General features: G+C 50.9%; 8 protein-coding genes across 8 annotated transcripts; 4 read left to right on the top strand and 4 right to left on the bottom strand.

The window, feature by feature from the left end:
- Positions 1–306: 306 nt before the first annotated feature.
- N7477_010147 (ankyrin repeat domain-containing protein) lies at positions 307–1,347 on the bottom strand (the record flags this gene model as incomplete). The annotated part of the gene is made up of 1 exon (XM_056971808.1): positions 307–1,347. The coding sequence occupies one exon, from the start codon at positions 1,345–1,347 to the stop codon at positions 307–309; it is 1,041 nt and encodes a 346-aa protein (XP_056818787.1).
- A 441-nt stretch (positions 1,348–1,788) lies between these two features.
- Positions 1,789–4,430, bottom strand: N7477_010146 (glycoside hydrolase family 55 protein; the record flags this gene model as incomplete). The annotated part of the gene is made up of 6 exons (XM_056971807.1): positions 1,789–1,989; positions 2,031–2,169; positions 2,221–2,313; positions 2,362–3,541; positions 3,601–4,059; positions 4,115–4,430. 6 exons carry the CDS (start codon positions 4,428–4,430, stop codon positions 1,789–1,791), a joined length of 2,388 nt encoding a protein of 795 aa, XP_056818786.1.
- Positions 4,431–6,468: 2,038 nt separating this feature from the next.
- Positions 6,469–10,555, top strand: N7477_010145 (uncharacterized protein; the record flags this gene model as incomplete). Its single annotated transcript, XM_056971806.1, has 2 exons — positions 6,469–6,590; positions 6,988–10,555. The coding sequence occupies 2 exons, from the start codon at positions 6,469–6,471 to the stop codon at positions 10,553–10,555; spliced, it is 3,690 nt and encodes a 1,229-aa protein (XP_056818785.1).
- A 947-nt stretch (positions 10,556–11,502) lies between these two features.
- N7477_010144 (uncharacterized protein) lies at positions 11,503–13,636 on the bottom strand (the record flags this gene model as incomplete). Its single annotated transcript, XM_056971805.1, has 6 exons — positions 11,503–11,706; positions 11,763–11,837; positions 12,247–12,332; positions 12,387–12,492; positions 12,721–13,526; positions 13,582–13,636. The coding sequence occupies 6 exons, from the start codon at positions 13,634–13,636 to the stop codon at positions 11,503–11,505; spliced, it is 1,332 nt and encodes a 443-aa protein (XP_056818784.1).
- Positions 13,637–14,628: 992 nt separating this feature from the next.
- Positions 14,629–14,906, top strand: N7477_010143 (uncharacterized protein; the record flags this gene model as incomplete). The annotated part of the gene is made up of 2 exons (XM_056971804.1): positions 14,629–14,704; positions 14,782–14,906. The coding sequence occupies 2 exons, from the start codon at positions 14,629–14,631 to the stop codon at positions 14,904–14,906; spliced, it is 201 nt and encodes a 66-aa protein (XP_056818783.1).
- A 57-nt stretch (positions 14,907–14,963) lies between these two features.
- N7477_010142 (uncharacterized protein) lies at positions 14,964–15,797 on the top strand (the record flags this gene model as incomplete). The annotated part of the gene is made up of 2 exons (XM_056971803.1): positions 14,964–15,054; positions 15,109–15,797. 2 exons carry the CDS (start codon positions 14,964–14,966, stop codon positions 15,795–15,797), a joined length of 780 nt encoding a protein of 259 aa, XP_056818782.1.
- A 357-nt stretch (positions 15,798–16,154) lies between these two features.
- Positions 16,155–17,066, top strand: N7477_010141 (uncharacterized protein; the record flags this gene model as incomplete). Its single annotated transcript, XM_056971802.1, has 1 exon — positions 16,155–17,066. The coding sequence occupies one exon, from the start codon at positions 16,155–16,157 to the stop codon at positions 17,064–17,066; it is 912 nt and encodes a 303-aa protein (XP_056818781.1).
- Positions 17,067–18,172: 1,106 nt separating this feature from the next.
- On the bottom strand, positions 18,173–19,834 carry N7477_010140 (oxidoreductase, short-chain dehydrogenase/reductase family; the record flags this gene model as incomplete). Its single annotated transcript, XM_056971801.1, has 3 exons — positions 18,173–19,198; positions 19,267–19,340; positions 19,402–19,834. The coding sequence occupies 3 exons, from the start codon at positions 19,832–19,834 to the stop codon at positions 18,173–18,175; spliced, it is 1,533 nt and encodes a 510-aa protein (XP_056818780.1).
- Positions 19,835–20,514: the final 680 nt, after the last annotated feature.

Here is a 20,514-nt window from a genome sequence, read left to right as displayed (position 1 = left end):
CACCCCCGCCCCCACGGTTCCGATCTCCACAGCTCGGATCATATCCGAGCTAAACAAAATCTACTGTTTCGGCATATCATGAGACAGTGCTGTTTGATTCACCGCCAATAAGAGAGGTGAGGTGTAAATTGTGATCCACTGCCCCACACGATAGTGTTGTGGCGCCCAAGAGATAAAGCCCACTTACGTTCTTGTTGTCCATTGAGACTTTTTTCGAGATAATTTTCCGAATGTATTTATAGAGATCGTTCTGTTCATCTCTCATGATGCCCTTGAGATGAATCTGGATAGGCACGAGGAGATAATTTATGGCTGCCTAGACTGATTTACATTTAGTGTGTGGTCATTGCCAGCCTGAGAGTCGGTCTGGGGAGCGATTTGGCGTGCTAGAAGCTCCGCCATTGCAAATTCGCAAGGGCGAGCTGCAAGTAATATAGGTGTAGCACGGCTTGGATCTGATAGATCAATTGCGACATCATCTCGGCGCATGAGCAGCTCCACCACAGCCAGATGGTCATGCTTTGCTGCCCACCATAGCGGGGTGCGATGGCTATCATCCCATAAATCTGCGTCAACATCGTCTCGCTGCACCAGAAGCTCTACCACTGCAAGATGTCCGTTCCCGGCCGCGAATGATAACGGTGTACGACCACCGTCTTCAGGTAAATATCTTCCCGCTGCGTCTTGGTCGCAATTCTCCGCGTCAGCCTCAATGTTGTCTTGTTGTAGCATCAGCTCCACGACCCCGATATGTCCGTGTTCGGCAGCAAACGACAGCGGTGTGCGATCGTAGTAATCCTTCGAGTTAACATTGACGTTATTCTGCCGTAGAAGCAGGTCCACCACGGGTGTGTGTCCGCGTTCGGCAGCAAACGACAGCGGTGTTCTGCCTTGACTATTCCCCCGGTCGGGTTGAATGTCATCTCTGTCAAGCAGCATTCTCACAACCGTGTGATGGCCTTGCTTAGCAGCCCAATGCAGAGGGGTCTCTCTATTACGATCAAGCTCATTGAGACTGACACTAGCGCAGGCAAGAGACCTCGTGCCTGGTATCTGTCCGGGCGTCGCAGCGCTATGCAACTGTGCAATATGATCATGTCTGACGGCAGATGTCATTGCTTTAGCGAAAAACATTTTCATCAACTTTTCATCACCATTCCTTGCAATATGATGCAAGAAAGACTCGCCATATTCGCCTTTGATGGCAAAGTGATGGAATGTAAGCAAATTATCAAGGCCTTTTGCTGCTTGCAAAAGTTTCATAATGTCATCGGGTCGTAGAAACCTAGCGATGTATAGAATCAATTCAACGGGTAAACAAACGGCTTCTCTCGATAACACCAGCATGTTCAATCAAAGTAGCTGTATCGAGGTATCCTAGTCGGTTCAAGAGAAGGATGTGCAAATGAAGGGAAGCGCGAATAAGGAAATGACTCATGCGGTTTCGGGCCTATTCTCCACGTGACTATACTCTATTGATTCTGTTAGTGGTTGATGATGATCCAGCTTGAAAATATTATCAGGCGACATGCTCTGCAAATACTGACAGGACTAAGTGAACATTGGACTTTTCTCTTGCAAAAGATCTTCCAGGGCTCATGATTGTGCTTCATTGATTGATATGGGCTCCGGCTCCTATCTAACGAGAACGGCCTCAATATCTGAAACATGTCGCTTTAACTTTCCATCTTCACATGTAATAAATAATCTATACGGGCATCTGTATGAGTATGAAAGAGCTGAAGTGAAAAGAATATGTACTGAGATAAGTCTGCGACTAAAAGCAAATTACAAAATGAAGTATGCAATAGTAGCGGCATACGTTGCCAAATTGTCACTGACAACTGCCAAAGGACTTCCATCCTTGACAATCATATTAGTAACGCCAACAGTGCTGAGTGTATATACTACTAGGTTGCTCGTGGTTCCCTCAACGCTGAAAATCTCGCTTTGGCAATTCTCTGGGTAGGGAAAGTCGAGCACGTGGTGCTGTAGTGATTGAAGAAGCTGTAAAGACCGGCGCCATAGACAACAATATCATTGCTGTTAAGAACACGGAGACCAAGAGCGTCGCAGTTACCAGAGAGGCATGTGCTATAGTCTGGATCGTTGAGGGTAGGATTTGTGGGGTATGGACCGTTGGCTGCATTAGGGCTAGGTTGATAGTATCTGAAACAGTGTGAATTAGCATATCCTGTTGAAAGCAGCGGATGTACTCACGGTGTTTCGGTCTGGATGAAGCCTGCTACAACGTTGCTAGCTCCAGAGAATTGGTACTGGTATAGCTGGTGGTGCTCCACCGCTGTTCCATATCTGGGATGTTATTAGCCTTTGCTAAATTGGTACCTGATGCTCACTCACAGCCAGATATTCTTTCCCTCCACTAACAGTCCACGGCCGGAGTACACCGAAATTTGGGTGTTTTGGGCACTGTCGAGATCATGATCCGCCGTCCACAGCCAGACGTTCTCAAGGTATACGTCACTCGCAGTGCTTGTGATATGCATGGACATGTAAGCCACCTCGCAGGCCGCCGACACGGCGGACGAGGTTGGACACTGTGCCACCTGCTGTTCTGAGCCAGTGAAGCCTCCGATGCGTGTATGAACGTCCCACATTCCAGAGCCAGCGTTCGCTGCCAAATTCCATTCGATGAGGACGGCACCTGGCGTGGAGCCTTGCGTGCTGACAATCATATCCGACCATTCAATCGAGCCAGACTCTCCAGACTTGCCGACTTGAACTACAGGAACAGGCTCGGACATGATTGAGAAGACACTGCCACTGGCCATGATCACAGGGTAGGCTTCACCGACAACTCGGGACCCAGGAGGGAAGTAGAGAGTGTTGGTAACTTTGTAAGTTCCTGCGTCGAAGTACACAATCTGGCCAGATGATGCTGCGGAGGTCAACGCAGACTGGATCGCGGATGTATCATCCGTCGACCCATCTCCTTTGGCACCAGCAGTTCTGATGCTGACGAAAGAGGATGTCGGCGAGGCCTCATATTGAGGCTTAGACTTAGTGTAGTAGTTGGAGGATCCGCTTGCAAGGAGAGCGCCCGGGCGGGTTGGAGCAGTGAGAGCACCCTGGAAATTGGTCGGGCCATCTGGGGTGTACTTATGACCTTGACCCCAAGCACTGATAGTTGTGGAGCCTCCAGCGAGAATGGTTCCACTGGCTCCTTTCACGGCTACTGTTACATCATCAAGGATAATGTTCTCCAAAATAAGACTTCCGTTGGAAAAGGTAGAGCTCGCCCATGCAGAAGCGACAAATGTCGAGCAATCCTGAATTATGCTGTCAAAAACTGTCACTGAGCCAACGAGCTGGTCACCGGCGCCACCGTTGTTGACGGCAAGAGCGGTTGTGCAGTTCGACAGCTTCAGAGCTTGGTAGGTCCAGCCCCAGTCCCAGATCTGAGAAATGCAGGTCACTGCATCCGAAATGACCAAGTTGCGCATGGTGAATTGCTGATTGCCAACGTTGGCGCCATACAAACCACCAGTGATGGTGATATCGGTCAAGAAGCCACCGGACCCTGGAGCAGTTAGCAATTCATCAAACTAGCAGGGTCATGGGGTTTCTGTTTCATCTCACCATTCTCAATGAAAATACCCTGGTGCTGTGTCCCTGAGGCTGAGCTCATTTCGATCTCCACATTCTGAATACTTGAGGCTTGTCCAGTAGGCCAGTGAATACCTGTGGCTCCCGAGGTGGCAGGGATGTTTGTTAAATCCAGCTTCAAGTTTCGAATCTGCCTGAAGAACACGTTGGTCGAGGTCCAGCCCTGACCGCCATCACTTTGGTACTGGTCCCCGTCAATCAACCCCAGCCCAGTGAAACCCGCGGTAGCTTTGATCACCGGAATAGAGTTTGGATTACCAATGAGCTGTGTAAAGTAATAGTCGATGATAGACGTCGAGATCAGATACGTTCCTTCTGGGAAATATACGATAGCGGGGGTCGTGGTGGAAGACTCTCGGCTTGCTGGGCCATAACGGCCACCATCGCTGATAGCAAGATTGATAGCAGCAGTATCATCGGTCACACCGTCACCTGATGTATATTAGACGCCTGCAATGTAGATAAAATACTCGTTGCAGGGCATTACCTTTGGCGCCATAGTCCTTCACATTGCGGAATACCGTGTAGGTAGAAGGATTCGAGTTAAATGCTGCAAGACCTTGGTGCTTGATATCCGCCAGCCAGTACGACGCATCGTCCGAGGCTTCAGTAGTAGCATGTATATCCACAGTCGGTGTCTCAAGGCTGATGGGGGAAGCGGTGCTAGCAAGAGTCGTGGGTGTGTTCTTGGCCAAGGGCTTCAAAGTAGAGCTAGATTGTTCAGCTCTAGCTGAACCAGTCAGCAGTTGAGCATGAGCACATGCTATCAAGGAAAAGCAGCTAGCCAGAGAGGCGAAGAGCATATTGTAATGAAAGAAAGGCCGAAAAGCATGCGGGCCATTTGATGCGCGTAGACGAGGCGAGCCGGTTTCTTATATAACCGCTCAACACACAGTTTCGGCAATTATTATCGAGATGCTGCGTGAAACACTCATAACAAAGAATAGGGGTGGGACCTAATGTCTGCCACACCTTCAGCCATTGTCGAAACATGCTGTTTAATGAATCCTACCCCATAGTGTCACTTGAGACGGGGAAATGGATTGCAGATGACCCTGAATCAGGTCACGATAGGGCAAGAATAGTATTAGCTCCTAAGCCCTCATCCGCTGAGCTTCATGTTGTCACGCTGGCCGTCTTGCCTCATGATCGAGGAATGGTAGAGATTGGCAATCGAGAGCGCAGATCGGGCCCCACGGGGAATCTTGTCCCTTGTCAATAAAGCGGACCGAGCCAATAGGAGGCTACAGTCAACCACATCACAATGTGAGAGAGTTGAAATGGACTAGTCTGACGGGCTGCATCGAAAAGCGGGAAGGAATGTGACTAGCTGCAGAATCTATTGCCGCCACACTAGGACGGAAATTTGACTCAGGGGTCATGCTTTATGTGCGACAGGGATTGTGGACAAGAAAGGCAAAAGCCGAGAAATTTTGTTTCGTGGCTCAAAGAGCCTTGGGGATTGTAATCTTTTTGAAAAGAACATGACCATTTCCCTGAATATAACGCATAGATCATCGATCAGAAGACTTTGAGGTACGGTCCGTGCTCTCTGCACGAGCGAAAAAAACAAATGGATTACCAGTACTCAAGTCTTCAGCTTTCAAGGTTTCATGTCGACAACGGCCTCAAGCCCTAAATAGCCCATATAGTTCTCGTAGCACCTCCTGTAATCTTGACTGATCCATTGAAATGTGGCCGAGTGATCTCACTAGCTTAAATCCCAGCACTATCTTGAGGTCAGCCACGTAGTCCTTGCTTGTGGTCCTGTTCGATCCTACCACGCCACAGGGAGCGACCTTAGGCGCTTATGGCTTCTGAGGTAGGGCCTATCTTCATCTCAGAACGGTCTACAGGGGTGAGAAGCTTGTGTGAGCTAGTCGTGAAACCGGCGGTCACTAGAGTAAATTAGTGTGATCTAGACGCGTAGAAGTGGTTGTTGAAATGTCCGTACGGACAAATTTGGTTTGACTTGAACCCTATCCACAGGGACCGAATCTTCTTCCCCAGTCACTTAAAGAAGTCCTCGGGTGCACCGTGCACGATCCGGCCTACTTTTACCAGGCGGGTTTAAGACGGACTTCCCTCCCAGACGACGTCATGCTCGATTCCACCCAGCAGTTCGACAATGGCGTTGTGCTCCATATTTCATTGTAGGAGAATTGTGTGCTGGAGCTTCGAACCCATGAAGCTCCCAATAAATCAGGAAACATATGCAAGCAAGGATCAATTTAGCAATAGATGAAAGAAGCTGACTGTTATGAGCTGCCGTCATGCCAAGACCCACGTGACCATATTTTTTCACGGCGTGGTGTTCTTGCGTCTGCGAGAGCCTCCGCGCAAAAAAATTACCAGGGTCAACTTCATTTCCCCCTCCCCCTCGACTATCCGACCAGTCTGCTTTTCCATCGGAGAAACAGCTTCCTGACCTCTTCCTCCTCTCGATATTGACCCTGGTGAATCCGTGATTGTCAGCTTGCGCGACGGGTCGCGAACAACGTCGTGTCACGGAACAAGACACCACCAACCACGTCGTCGAGTTTCGCAGAGACAAATTGACTTTTGCTCTCTGAGTGAAAGACGAATCACCTGTGCTAGCTTCATACTCTTTGCTTCGAGTTGTCTCTGAGCGTGTCAGCGAAGCGCCGCGCGCGACCAGGGATCTTCATCCGTGAGTTACTCAAGGACTCGATCTAGCATCGAGGACCAAGGCTCGCCGCATCATCTACAATCGAACATACGAGCTCTCTTTTGCCGAGACACTCACGAACGGGTGTGAAAGCGCTACCTACAAACCTCGAACTTGGTGCTTTAGGTGTTTCGAGGACAACAACCCCATAGATGTCCAAACGTACAGCGCAAGGTCCTCAAGGATCCAAAGACGACGAGAACGCATTCGCGATGTCAAGTACTCCGGACGACAAGCCTCACAGGGCGACGGCTGCCCAAATGGCAAGTAGAAAGTAAGTGGGTTCCATCCATTGACAAAATGTGGAGAAAGCTTGTGGAATGGCTGTTGGGCTATCACATCTTGAGATACACACGATCTCTTCGGACAGTGTTTGATGAGGCAGGGCGGTAGCCCAAGAAAGGAGCTGCTCTCTGCCTTGTTACTCACCGTTTGGGTGCGTTTTGTGATGTTTCCTGATCTTGATCGAGATCCCTCTCCTCTTCCTTGCTATCTTCACGTCTTCTTCCCTCAAGGCATCTTTCGTTTCTTTAAAACTGCTGTCACGCAAACATTGTCGTTGCCATTACCCATATTCACTTCTTTCACTCCGCCTCGTGTTTCTCTCTCAGCCTTCGTCTGCTTCTTCGCCATGCCTTCCGGAAGACTGACGCAAGTGTTTGTTTCCTCAGAATCAAGGATGTTAGACGTCGTCCCAGAGCCGGTACACCAACCGGCGGTGCAGCTCCTCAACCTTCGGTTGGTGCTTTCTCGTCTTTGTCGACTGGCCCAGCTGCCCCGGCGGCTTCAAGCTTCCAATCTACATCGTTCAATTCTGCACCTTCGACCGGTTTCAACTTTGGACAGAGTCAAAGCCAGAGCTTCCCAGGAGCTAGCTCGGGACCCACACAACCCACCCAGACTGCCTCAACCCCTTTCTCCTTTGGGGGTAGTAGCTCGACAGGTTTCAACTTCTCATCCTCGGGCTTTGGTGGTTCTGCTCCATCTTCCAACCCGTTCTCCTTCAATGCTGCCACCTCTACTCCCCAATCCACTCCCGGCGTCTCTACGAGTTTCGGCGGATTTGGCAACCAGCCGACGAGCCAGCCTTCTTTCTCGAATGGTCTTTTCGGTGCACAGCAGAATGCAGGTGCTCCTGCAAGTACCTCTGCTTTCGGGCAAGGCTCCACTGCGAATTCTGCATCAGAGTCCATGCAAATGTCGCCTGACGCGAAGCCTAAGGTACCCTCATTCAGCGCCAACTCTTCGGCTACGCCTCAGAATAATCTCTTTGGTGGTTCGTCTGGAGCTTCAAATCTATTCGCCTCTAAGCCTGCCACTACACCCTCCAGCAATCCGTTCGGAGGCCTTAATGTCCCCTCGGTTACTGAAAAGCCTAGCGACAAAGCGGATGGCTTCGCAGCCAAGCCCGCCTTTGTTGCACAATCAACCCCTGCTCAACCCTTCGGTGGACTCTTTGGATCAACACCCGCTGCATCTACCCCAGAGTCCGCAAAGGCGAACACTTCGAGCATCTTCTCTGCAGCCCCTGCCACAGGTGGTAATCTGTTCGCTCCTAAGCCGTCATCTTCGGGGTCTGATCAAGCGAATGCTTCCCAGCCTGCTTTGAACAACCTATTCTCATCAAAGCCAGCCGCAGAGACCCCTATGCCCAGTAATCCGTTCGCTCCAAAAGTAGCTCCGGAACAAAGCGCTGCTCCCACTACCAACAGCTCACAGCCTTTCAAAAATCTTTTCGGCAGCGGGGCATCTTCACAGCCTAATTTCGGCAACATGTCGCCAGCAAAGCCTACCAACGAGGCCCACAATCTAGTTACACCCAAGCCAGCAGCGGATCAAGCCACCGAAAAGCCTACCGATTCTCAGCCCTTCAAGGGCCTTTTTGGTGGAAACTCTACGGCAGCTCAACCTTCCGAGTCTGAGAAAACGAAGTCCACTCCCTTCGGCTCTCTTTTCGGCGCTTCTACCGCGCCCAAGCCTTCTGAACCCGCGAAAGCTCAATCTACCCCCACGCCGAATGTGTTCACACCCACATCGGCTGGTGAACAAGAAAAGCCCGCAGGGACCAACCCGTTCGGGTCTCTCTTGGGTGCCAAATCTCCTGCGCCCATTTCGTCCCCGTCTAAGGACATTCAACCTACCCCTAACACGGGTTCCAAGCTTTTTGGATCAAAGCCAACTATGTCCACCAGTCAGTCCTCTAGCAATCTGTTCAACGGCTATGCTGCAGCCCCTGCGCCTCAACCGCCTCAGACTTCTTTAGGCACTTCTAGTCAGCTGGGCTCTACTGCCAGTACTGGCTTTGATCCGGCTGCCCGGCTGCCTCAGTCTGACCTTCCGGCCAGTACCACCAAGGAAGCCACTGGAAATTCTGAGTTGTTCTGGAAAGTCAAGTCCCTTTCCCAATTTTACCAGAAGGAAATCCTCAAATGTGAGCCCGGAAGTGATGCTTTTGACAATTTGGTGCTCTTCTACATGAAGGCTCGTCAGGCCATGGGCGCACCTCTCAAACCCAAAGGTGGTGTCAAATTCAAGGGCAATGCGTACTCTACTAAGTCTACAGCCAACGCGCAAAATCCAGCAGCCACTGCAGATTCCAACTCTTCGAACACTGCACGTCTCTTTTCGCAGTCTTACTCTTCTCCTAGCAGCAGTCCGGCTAAACCAGTCGATGCACCATTGCAGGTGAAAAGCTCTGCTGCACCGGAGCCTAAGGCTAACCCTTTTGCGTCTCTATCAACTTTGAATGCCAATGCCACTCCCAAGGAGAATCTGTTTGCAAAGACTTCGACTGAGAACGCCACGCCCCCAGCCGAAAAGACACCAATTGCTGCTCTCCCTGCGGCCCCCAAGCTGGCCGGCAATATGTTTGCCAGTCCCAAGCCTGCGGGATCACCAGCTACTTCCGGTGTTCCGAAGTTTGGTAACGGCTCTGCTGGCGTTGATTTCATGGCCCAATTCAAGAAGAAGGCAGAGGAGACTGAGGCCAAAGAAAAAGCTAAGCGAAAGGCCGAAGACTTCGATTCCGACGAAGATGATGAAGCTGAGTGGGAGCGTCAAGATGCTGAGAAGCAACGCGAGAAGCGCGCGAAACTCGAGGGATCAGCCATGAAGAAATCCGTGTTTGTACCTGGCGAAGGCTTCAAATTCATCGACGTGGATGAGCCCTCTCCATCTGATTCTGGGGCCAATGCATCTCAACCTGCGGAGAAGTCCCCCCTGACTGCCGCTTCTCCCGCCCCATCCACGACTTCCATCTTTGAATCATCTAGCCGCCCTCTCTCCAACTCCCAGAACATTTTTGGTCGTCTTTCTGCCACTCCACAGCCGTCTGACGATGGAAAGGACAGTGATGATTCCGACGATGAGGCCAAGAACAGCTCTCCTAAGCGTCTTGCTTCGGAGGCCAGTAGGGATGAGGACGACTCTTCCTCCAAGTCCAAGCACACCAAATCGGGCTTGGACACACCACTTCCTGCCCCGACTGCGGCTGCTGGACGCAGTCTATTCGATCGGGTCGACTCGCCGGCGCCCCAGCGGGGTTCTACCAACACATCAAGCTTGTTCGCTTCTAGCTTCGGTAAATCGACCGCCACCCAGAATCAGTCTCCCAGCGCGTCGGGTCTCTTCGGCTCTACTCCCACCCCAGTGGCCCCCAGCTTTGGTCAAACAACTGCGCTCGAGAAGGAAAAATCTCCTAGCAAATTGAACCTGTTCGGCTCTTCACCCGCCCCCACCGATAATACCTGGAAGCCCAGCATGCCCATCAAATTTGGAAATGACTCTCCTGCGTCCCTGGCACCGACTCCTGCCTCTACTCAGGCTTCTAGTGTCGGTAATGCCACCTCAGGAGATGCCACACCTGATGAGGAAACCGCTCCTGGGGCTATCTTTGACCTCTCTAGTGCAGTGAACGGTGAACAGGATGAAACGGTTGAATTCGAATGTCGGGCTCGGGCTTTCAAGTTAGCCACTGGCTGGACCTCTCAGGGCACCGGTATCATCAAACTCCTTAAGCACCCTGACACGGGCCGTTCTCGAATTGTCCTCCGCAGTGATCCCGGTGGAAATGTCATCCTGAACACCTACCTTCAAAAGGAGCTTGACTACGCCAAGATGAACAACAGCGTGCAGTGCATGGTCCCCCAAGCCGACGGTAAGCCCGAACATTGGGCCATCCGTGTTAAGGCCGAATTCATCGACGGTCTTCACAACAAGATTGAGGAACTCAAGAACTGAAGGCGGCCTGAAATCATGATCATGACGGGACAAGCAGAAATATGGTGTTTCAATTTTGTGCGAAGAAGCTTCTCTTTTTTTTCTTCATCCTTCCTTGGCCAGCCCAATTGTACGATATAACATTGATGGAGTTTAACATTTTGTGTTTTATTTGCATTGTTGCTGAATTATATTGGCGAAAACCTCAGTTGGTGCATCCAACCCTATTTCCTCATCTTCTTTTGATTTCCTTCGGCTGTGCACTAGTCGCCATTTTACACATGCTTATTTTTCCATGATTGTATTAAGATTGATGAGAGCGGCTTCGTATCATATCCTAGCGCACACCCCTGCACCTAATCCTTTGCCAAAGAATCTTGCCCACCTCGTATTTGTTCTTTATTTGGTCTTTTCGCTCTGATTCGCAAGATGACCAAGTGAGACGCTCCCCGCTTAGTTGGAAAAGATTCCGACGAAGGGGGCTACAAAAAGCCCGTCATACCTATACAACTGATGTTCAATGAACCAAGCCAAGATGATGATGATGATTCGGTGAGATGTAAGGCTTTGACCTGAGCTCTGGATTGTCGCGTATGGGTCTTAAAGAAGAGCGGTATCAGTCCATGGCAAATGACACTGGGGTTGAGCTTCATGTATGGGGACAAGACAGCTCTACTGGAGCCGCAGATTACAGTCGCGAGAGACTATATGCCTGTAGAACTTGGCATCGGCACCTGGCACAATACCCTGGAAGAAGCGACTTTCAGAATCACTACCTCACCCTCGGCGAGAATTTGTATTCATGACCCTTCCGAATCGAAAGAGGATACTTTCAAGCTGACAATATACAGATGAACACTACGCAAGGAAACTTAGGCCATGGGTAAAAGGTATTTTATTTTGGAACAGCCCCGGCCGAACCCCAAGTACATGGAATCATAGAAGCAAAGACATCGACGTCAACACATTTACTCATCAACGGTAGCAGTGTGAAGACCCTTGGGGTTCTTGACGTTGACGGCCTGGACGTGGGAGTACAGACGCTCCTTGGCACCCTCCTCGTCGTTACGCTTGCGGGAGATGCGAACACGAATACGGAAGGGGACACCCTTGATACCGGCCTCCCAGACCTTCTTGTTGAGGGCGGGGTCGACACGAACGTCCTTGGTACCCTGAGTGAATCGTTAGCGAGGCGGATCTGTTGTGCGGATGGAGAGCTGAGGCTTACCATGGCCTGCTCAGCGAAGGCGCGGATCTCCTTGATGGCACGGGGAGCACGCTTCTTGAAGCTGACACCGTGGGTCTGTATTCCGAAAAGAAGTTGTAATTAGTCTTCCGTCCTAATGCCATCTGGTAGAGTACGAGACTCTGCGATGTTCTGGTTCGGCCATAGAGGTGGACTTCATAAAACTAATTCTTCTTCTTCTTTTGTTCCCGGTTTGGGAGGTGTATGCCACCTGCAAAACTCCGAGGATATCTGCAGCTGTCGAGCCATCACTAGTGACAACTTTTAGCCGTGGTTGCCCACGGCTGTTCGAGGCGAGGCGGTCGAAGGAGTTTTTAGGTCCCTTTTCCGCTTCCCACGCACACACACAAAAGAAAGAGTTCCATGTTTCAGGATTGTGTGTTCTCTGTCCAGTTTTGCCTCCACGGTTTTCCAGATTGTCGCAGGTGAGGGGAACTCGAATGAGATTGGGGGGTTTTCAACATACGCGCTTGTGGAGGTTGATGGTGTACTCGCGCGACACCACGTCGGCGATAGCCGAACGCTGCTTTCCAGATTTGACGTTGGACATCTCTGCTAAGGGTCAGATGGCTGTCCGGGAGGGTTGTATCGGTGGGAAAGACTGACTGTAGGGGTCGGCGACTGTGGGCGGAATTGGTCGAGGAAGAAATTCACGAAAGTGACTGAATTTGTGGCCCGCGGATGAGTGTGGCTCGCTTATCGTGTGGGCGTCCTGTGATTGGGTGATTTATCTGACTCAGCTGATCACCTTGTGACACCTGAGGCATGAATATTGCGCCTGAGGCATTATCGAATTCTCAAGCAATTAATGTCGATTTGGACTTGTCTTCACTACAACCATCATCTGTACGATATTGTATGAAATAAAATTGCTCCCTTCGCAGGTACCTACTATGCTAATTTCTATGGCCATGCCTTATTTTGAGCTCTCCCCGCTGACGTCAGGGTACACATCAAACCGGCGCTGGGTGTAGATTGGAACACTCTTGCGCGTGTTCACGATGGTCTCGTTATCGAGATCCGCGTACAGGATGGTCTCTTCCTCTTCCGCTTCACACAATATCTTCGCGCTCGGGTCTGCGACCAAACTGTGACCATAGGCATGGTAAGTAGCTTCCAAATCGCGCGAAGGGCTGCACAGAGCAACATAAGTCTGATTGTCAACAGCGCGAGCACGTCCCAGGAGTGACCAGTGAAGAGGCCCAGTAATTGTGTTGAAGGCGCCCGGTGAGACTAGCAGGAAAGCACCCTTACGGGCTGCGATCATAGCCGACTCCGGGAATCGAATGTCGTAACAGATCGCCAATCCAATCTTGCCGTATTCCGGGAGGTCAATTACTGTTAGTTCATTGCCTGGCGACAGTACTTCGCTCTCCTTGAACGTAATCTTGCCCGGAATATCGATGTCGAACATGTGCGTCTTGCGATGAGTTCCAATCAAGGCGCCCGTCGGCGAAAACACCAGCGACGTGTTGTAATACTTCTTGCTCTCCGGCTCCAGCTCGGGAATACTGCCTCCGATAAGGTATGTCTTTGCCTCGGCGGCGATCGCGGACAGCGCGTGGAACGAGGGTGACTGTTCCTTTGTGGGTGGAGAAGGGTGAAGGGTTTCGGCGTATTTGGGGAAGAACTGGGTACCGTAAGGGGAGTTGAAGCATTCAGGAAGGACGATTAGTCGTGCGCCAGCCTGTGCGGCCTCGAGGACCTTGCTCCGGGCATTCGAAAGGTTGATGGATTTGTCCGCGCCTGTTCGATTCCGTCAGCCTGGAAGCTGCATAATAGTAATAACTAGAAGAATTACCAGAGGCAAGCTGGACGAGAGCCAGCTTCAAAGGCTTTCTCAGCAAGGCTGCCATTTTGGAGGGGAAACTAAAGTTGGGTCGGAGGGGAAGTTGGAGGCGCGTTGGAGCAGTTAGGTCATTATTTATGGGGGGCCGGCACTACGCTCGGAAGGCCGATGCGGGGAGCCCTGATAAGAACATAGCCATGGATGAACACTAAGAATTAACGAGGGCGGGGTCGGTCTAGAGAAACATGATTCTGATAAGAAGTCAATTGGAATCATGTCTGAGTTATACGTTTCATTGAGGGATTCCAGAAGTGTAGGCGCTGAAATTCAAGGATTGCGGGTCCTTCGGTGCGATCAGATATATCTTGAGGTGGCTGTCGGCTTGGACTGAATACATCTGGCTCCCTGGCACGGACCTTCAAGACATAATCCTCAACGAAACCCAAGTAGTCCGAGACCTAGCCCATATTCTTAGAAGACCCATGTTATTAGAAAAAGTACCAAATATTGAACCCACACAACTAAATGGTCATTGTTATTCGAAACTCGAGCAGAATCCAGTGGAGCCTCGCAGCTCTACTGTATATAAACGCCAAAGCTGGTCTGAATGCATTCATCTGCAGAGATATTTGAAGGACCTTGATCAAGAGCTTGGCTTAGCAGAGCTTGCTATTTCTAAGAGTCAAAATGGATGCACTTGGTCCTACCGAGAAGATCTGAAAGACTGACTTACGTGTAGAGTTTTTGGTATATAATGCAATGGATCATCTTCCTAACCCAGATCCTCATAATCATGGGATTCTGTATGATAGCGATTCTGATCCAATGCATCCTGGACATGTGGGTCTTTAGACACCTGATGCCGTTTCAACAATGTCCCCGTCGCCCAGTGACCCGCTCTACGATAAGCCCGGCAGTCGAGTTTCCACGTCCCAAAAGGACTGACATGATTCCTTCAAAATTCTTGAGTTGCTGGGCTCTTGATGGCATGTGGCATGTCATGTGACTAAAACTTCCATCATCAGTTGTTGCCGGACAACGATATACAATCCAAACACAATGGTGTCACTCGACGAGGTACATCAGAATCACGCCAGTCTGAAAGACTACGGCCCCAATCTCGTGGCTGTCTTTGGTACTACACTCCCAACCCCATAAGTCTCGCGTGACAAAAGTTTCTGCCGTGGGTGAAACTAACATGGGTGCTTCAAGTCGGCGGCACTAGCGGAATCGGCGAAGCAACCGCCTGGGCATTTGTACGAGAAACGCTTTCTCCACGAGTATTTCTAGTCGGGCGCAATGAGTCCCAGGCATCATCGAGGAACTACGTCAGCTGAACCCGAAGGGGCAGCTTAGTTTCATCAGGTGTGACGCCGCCAGGCTGCACAGCGTGGATGAAGCATGCAGGGATATCCAAGTCAAGGAAGACAAGATCAACCTTCTTTTCCTTGAGTGCTGGAATGCTCACCACCAAGGGACGCGATGGTACCGCTGACTCTGAATTTCTCTAATCATGAGACCCTACTAAGATCCACCCAGAGACCGACGAGGGACTTGACAAAAAGCTCAGCCTACACTATTACTCACGCATGCAATTTATTAAGAATCTTCTGCCGCGTTTGGCGAAAGCTGGAGCGGTCACCGAAGAGTCGTCCCCAGCCAAATCCGGCCTCCGTAGCAAGTCGGCCAGTGTCGTCTCCGTCCTTGAGGCAGGCGGGGAAGGTCCGTTAAACCTGGACGACTTGTCTCTAAAGTCAACCTACTCGCTCCGTAACGCTGCTAAACACGCTATCACCATGACGTCCCTATCGATGCAGGAGCTCGCGGCTTCTCATCCCGAGGTGTCTTTTGTCCATGCCTACCCCAGAGTGGTCAAGACAGGCCTCATGCGTGGGTTTGGAACCGTTACGCGGGTTGCGATGAACGCTATGCTTGTTCTAGCGAAACCCTGGTTGGTCCCTCTCAGCGAGAGCGGTGATCGACATCTGTATGCCGCACTAGCCCGCGGTTCCCACCGCGGGGCCTCTACTGGTGGCGGCGATGTTGTGCCCGGTGCCGATGGAGTCAAGGGCATTGGGGCATATCTTTTGAGATGGGATGGATCTGCTGCTAGAAACCAGAAGCTTTTGCAGGAGTATCGCCAGAATGATACCGGTAAATTAGTGTGGGAGCACACGGTGGGGGTATTTGAGTCGATCTGCGGCAAAGACGGCGTCTCGCAGGACTGAGCCGCATTTGAGACAATCTAATATCTGTTTGCTTTCTTTTAAATACAAATTTGACTTTTCTTTCTTGAATATTGATCATCATCATTTACTCCATGGAACAAAAAAAATGCGACTATAAAAGTCGGCCTCCAAAGAGCCGCCGATCACGTGGCGTCGCCTCCCATCAACCACCGGTCGACCAGGCCGAATTTTTCGCAGCGGCAAAACGCCGGAATCCCTCCTCCGGCGTGATATATTTCTGTTCCCTGCCTCGATCAGTGTATCGAAGACATCTGGCACGATATCGAGCGCAGGCCGACCCTTCGAACGACCATCCCGACTTCCTCAGAACCCATCCTTCCGCTCGTTTGCCACATCATGTTCGAGGACTTCTCCTTCTCGTCGCCGTCCTCGCGACCGGCTCGTCTGGCAATCGATACAGACGATCGGCTTATGGTCGACTGTGATAGCGCGCTGATCTCGCCAATGTCATCACGTTGCCCGTCGCCCTCGCACCGGTTCCGCACACTGTCTCGTTCGAGATCCTCCTACTTTCGCTCCCAACAGCCACCTCCGACCTCGGTGCCATTCTCTTACGAACAGAAGCGCCTTTCAATTTCAACACTTACGCAAAAACTGCATGAGCACACACTTCAGGGTCCAAAAGGTGAGCGTCTACCGGAACAGGGGCGCCTCATGCACGACGGAACCCGAACTCGAAATCGCTACTCCGGGTATATCCTTACGCCACCCGACACGGACCACGATGAAGATGGACAATATGATTCCTCTCCTTCTTTGGGTTCCAACCCGAGTCCAACATCCATCCCACCGGACTTTCCATCTCTAGACAATTTCGATGTCCCCAACTTCAACCCCAACCAGCCGGACCACCGAAACATTCGGATGCAAAGGCAACAGATTTCACAATTGCAATGCGACGAGGGCGAGCTTGACGCCATTCGCCGCACAGTCCTGTCCGAGGAATCCTACGGGCATGGACCCGACGTCCCAGTCGAAGACGATTGCCACCCTAGCTCACTGCCGCCACGGTCCTCGCCACGCCGGAGAGCATTGACATTACATCGCAGTCGATTCGGGCCAGACTCGTTTGCTGCCGAGGCTCGAGGTCGGAGGAAGAGCACAGCAGGACCCGCGCAGTCTCACCGAATCGAGAAGAACCATTATCCCTCTCATACGGGACGGGAAGCCTCTAAACGGGGTGACCAGGGACTTCGTCGCAAGAGTATGGTCAGCGCGGCGCTTGCATCTGTCGTGGAACGTTCCTAAAGCCCATTTATCATCACATTAGACATTAGATTATCCCATTAGCCTGACCCTTTTGGTCTTCATGTACATACTTGAATTTGATACCCAATTCATAGAACTCGAACACTCCATAATTTCGGAACCTTTTTTTTCTACCAATAATCTCGCCAATTGATACTGAAATATAAAGAGCCCGCTTGGTCTAAGAATATAAATGCCACAACTGGCTAGATCACAACCAACCATCATCGACATGGCGGAACGGTGATGGGAAAAACCGAGATTGGTCGTGGTGATCAAGGGTCTGATTGTCTCGATAACACTTTGAATGACAAAATTAGTACCAGAGCAGGGAGAGAGTTCACTCACGTCTCTATTTCATACCCTCCAATATCTGTCATCTAATACGAAAGCCATACAGAACCCAACAACTGAGCTCTCGGCCGATTTGTACCCTCTGATTTCCTCCGAAGAGTTCTCCAGTAAACATCCTTCAGCTGAATATCTCGTTTGCCTGCAGCCCATCTATCATCGCACGGCGGTCATTCATACACTCCAATCACAGAGGCAGGAGTTCCCTCCAAATCATACAGGAAAAATAAAACAATTCTCAAAACCAGGCTTGATTTCGTGGAAAAGATCCGAGGGATCTTTGTAGTTCAGTCTTTTGACTTCACAGAGATCCCCAGTCCAATACCTATTGTTTGCCTTGTTTTTCGACTTTCTCCACAGTCGTCTTGGAAGCTGACAAGATGGTCGTATGGTTTGAAAAAGATCTTCGAGATACTCCGCGACAACTCTGAATGGGCGAGTCGGGAAATATTAAAAAAATAAAGGAATTAATCGGGACCTCGCAGCTATGGATCCCAGGTTTTTATGGTGGATTACAGGTAGGAGAAAAAGAATGCATGTAAAGTAAGGAGGAAGAAGATGCTTGTAGTTAGTCTCTTGGTAACGAAATAGAGTCTCAGACTCGGAAGAATAGAAAAGATATAGAAAGAGGTGTAAGAAGACAAGATAAGAAGAAGAAAACAAAATATGTATAACAAAGAAAAGAAGAAAACGAAAAAAAAAAAATTCGCCAGATAACCCATCATCATATCGTATCACATCTCATAAGAATCCAACTAGTTCCCAGACCGCCAGCTGAAGAACTTCCGCAGTCTCTTTCTCTGGGAATACGACCGCTTGCGATCATCAGCCTTGCCCTGAGACTTGCGCTGCAAGTCATCAAGCGCACGAGCAGGATGTCCGCGCAGGCCCATGTTCTCGGCATTGGCCGCGGCTAGCACGGATCGGACATGTGGGTCAAGAGAGATGAGGTCATAAGGATCGTGGGGCTTGGAGTAGGAGTAGGCGGGCATTGTGTTTTCGTAGTAGATGTCATAAGGCGAAGGAGATTCCTCGAAGATGATGCCGCGATCGCGCTCGTCGACCTGGGCCCACTCACCATTAGCGTAGACCGGGGACCCGGGCTCACCGATCTCGCTGTCATCGTCAGAGTTGACTGTCTTGGGGGACGATGGAGGGCGAGGAGAATCGTATGGGCTTTCGTCTTCATTTTCTGTTTCTTCGGACCGCTCGGCGATCGAGGTAATATGGGGGTTCGGGGAATCCCGTATTAAGTCAGGGTACATTTCTTCGTGCAGCTCGTTTTCATTGTGCTGAGTCTGTGACCAAATGGGTTGATCATGAATGGAGTAGTCGGAATGAGAGCGTGCTCGCCCGTGCACTCCAGGTGACGAGGAGGGAATGTCGCTCATTTGCCGCTTGGGCGTGGAGAATCCTTTCGACGGAGGTGTCCATAGGGAGTGGGACGAGTAGTGAGATGGTAGGGATGCATCAGTGAATTGAGAGAGGGAGCACCGGTCCAGGCCTAGGTCGATGGTCGTGGTGGAGACCTCAAAGTCCCGAATAGGGTCTGATGACAATGACGAGCAGCCATCGACATCCTCAATGAAGGAGACGATCCTGGAGATATCCAGCGACTTGCGCGGATTGAGGATCTCAAAGGAGGCACCGCCGTGCGAGATGGTGGAGACGGCCTGGGTGGTGGCCAGCATCGGATCGGATTCCTGAGGACGGGGTGGAGGCAAAGAGTGACCCTGATCCCGAGCCGGCACGGGCTTCTGGTGCTTTTCAAGGACTGGATTCTAGAAAAAGGTGTTAGAAGAGAGGGGGAGGGGAAAATTCGTGTTCATCAATGTTTCAGGTCCCTCACCAATCGCTTCCTGTTCGGTCTAGGACGGACCAGATGTTCCGAGACAAGGTACTCTTGTAGATCCTGAGAAGGAGCTATACTAGTGTTAGTATATTGCTTTTTTTTCACTCGTGACCAGGACGGGGCTGTACACACCAGGTACATCTAGGAACTCGGGCTCCAGCTCGCTCCGCTGAGAGATGATACTATGCGAGTAGGATGGCGAGAGAGGCGGTGGACTGGACGCCACCGAGGACACGGAACCTGCACAGGAAGGACGCGCAGAATTGGGCAGTGGACGATGCAAGTTTGTGGTGGCAGTCTTGCGCTTGAGCGTTTTGTCAGAACGATCGACGGGATCGTCAATGCTCTCCTGGGAGAGATACTTGCGGTAGTCGTGGAGAGACAAGGACCCAGTAAATGCCGACTTCAAACGAAGGGGAAGTGACACCGCATCTTGTAAGGGTGAAGGCGTGCAGGATGCATGAACGGGATGGACCTCCAGACACCGGGGATAGGCCAGCGAGCCATCCGGCAGCTCATCTTGCCAGGCCCTAGTGGGGTCGGCCCTATCCTGATGTTCATACATGGCGCGAACGCAGATGTGGTTGAGGGGGGTTCGTCTCTAGATCGAACCTTAACGAGGTGACATATCTCTTCGTGGACGACGATCGGCAGATCAATCCAACGCCCGGACGGTATACATCTGATTCGTCCAAAATGGGGTTATCTGCAAGGGACAAGAGAGCTAGGCGCCAGAGTGAATTGTAAATAAAGATAGAAAAAAGAAATAGAAATAGAAATAGAAATAGAGATAGAGATAGAGATAGAAATTAGGAAACAAGATGAATTTGCCGAGTATCGGATCTCTCGAATGAGCACGAGAACCTTATAAAGTCCCTGGGGGATCCGGGGAGTTCCTGGCAAACTAAAGATCTTTTTTTTTCTTCTCTCTGGCGGATATCCACGATATCCACCATGGCCCACATGGGGAGGCGACGCGGTCTGGAACCCACGAACTCTGGGTCGTGGGCGGGCGAACCGGCGGGCCGACTCTCATAAAGGGCAACTCGAAACAGGGCCTTCCGTTGGGCTGGATTTAATAGGAGTCAACGACGTCACTCTACCCAGAGAAAAAGAGTGAAAAGAGTGAAAAGTCGGGTCTGACGGTTTTTACCCCTGGGCCCAGGTACACTCTGGATCACAAAGAGGAACAATGGCATGCAGATGGGCCCGATGATCTTAGCGTGATGCTAGCTCTGAGTCTTT

The sequence above is a fragment of the Penicillium maclennaniae genome (assembly GCF_028827695.1).
Source record: "Penicillium maclennaniae strain IBT 15551 chromosome Unknown utg000008l:1.0-3552695.0:1.0-3555053.0, whole genome shotgun sequence".
Taxonomy (NCBI): Eukaryota; Fungi; Ascomycota; class Eurotiomycetes; order Eurotiales; family Aspergillaceae; genus Penicillium; species Penicillium maclennaniae.
Note: the sequence above shows the minus strand (reverse complement) of the source record. Positions and strands in the feature narration are given on the sequence as shown.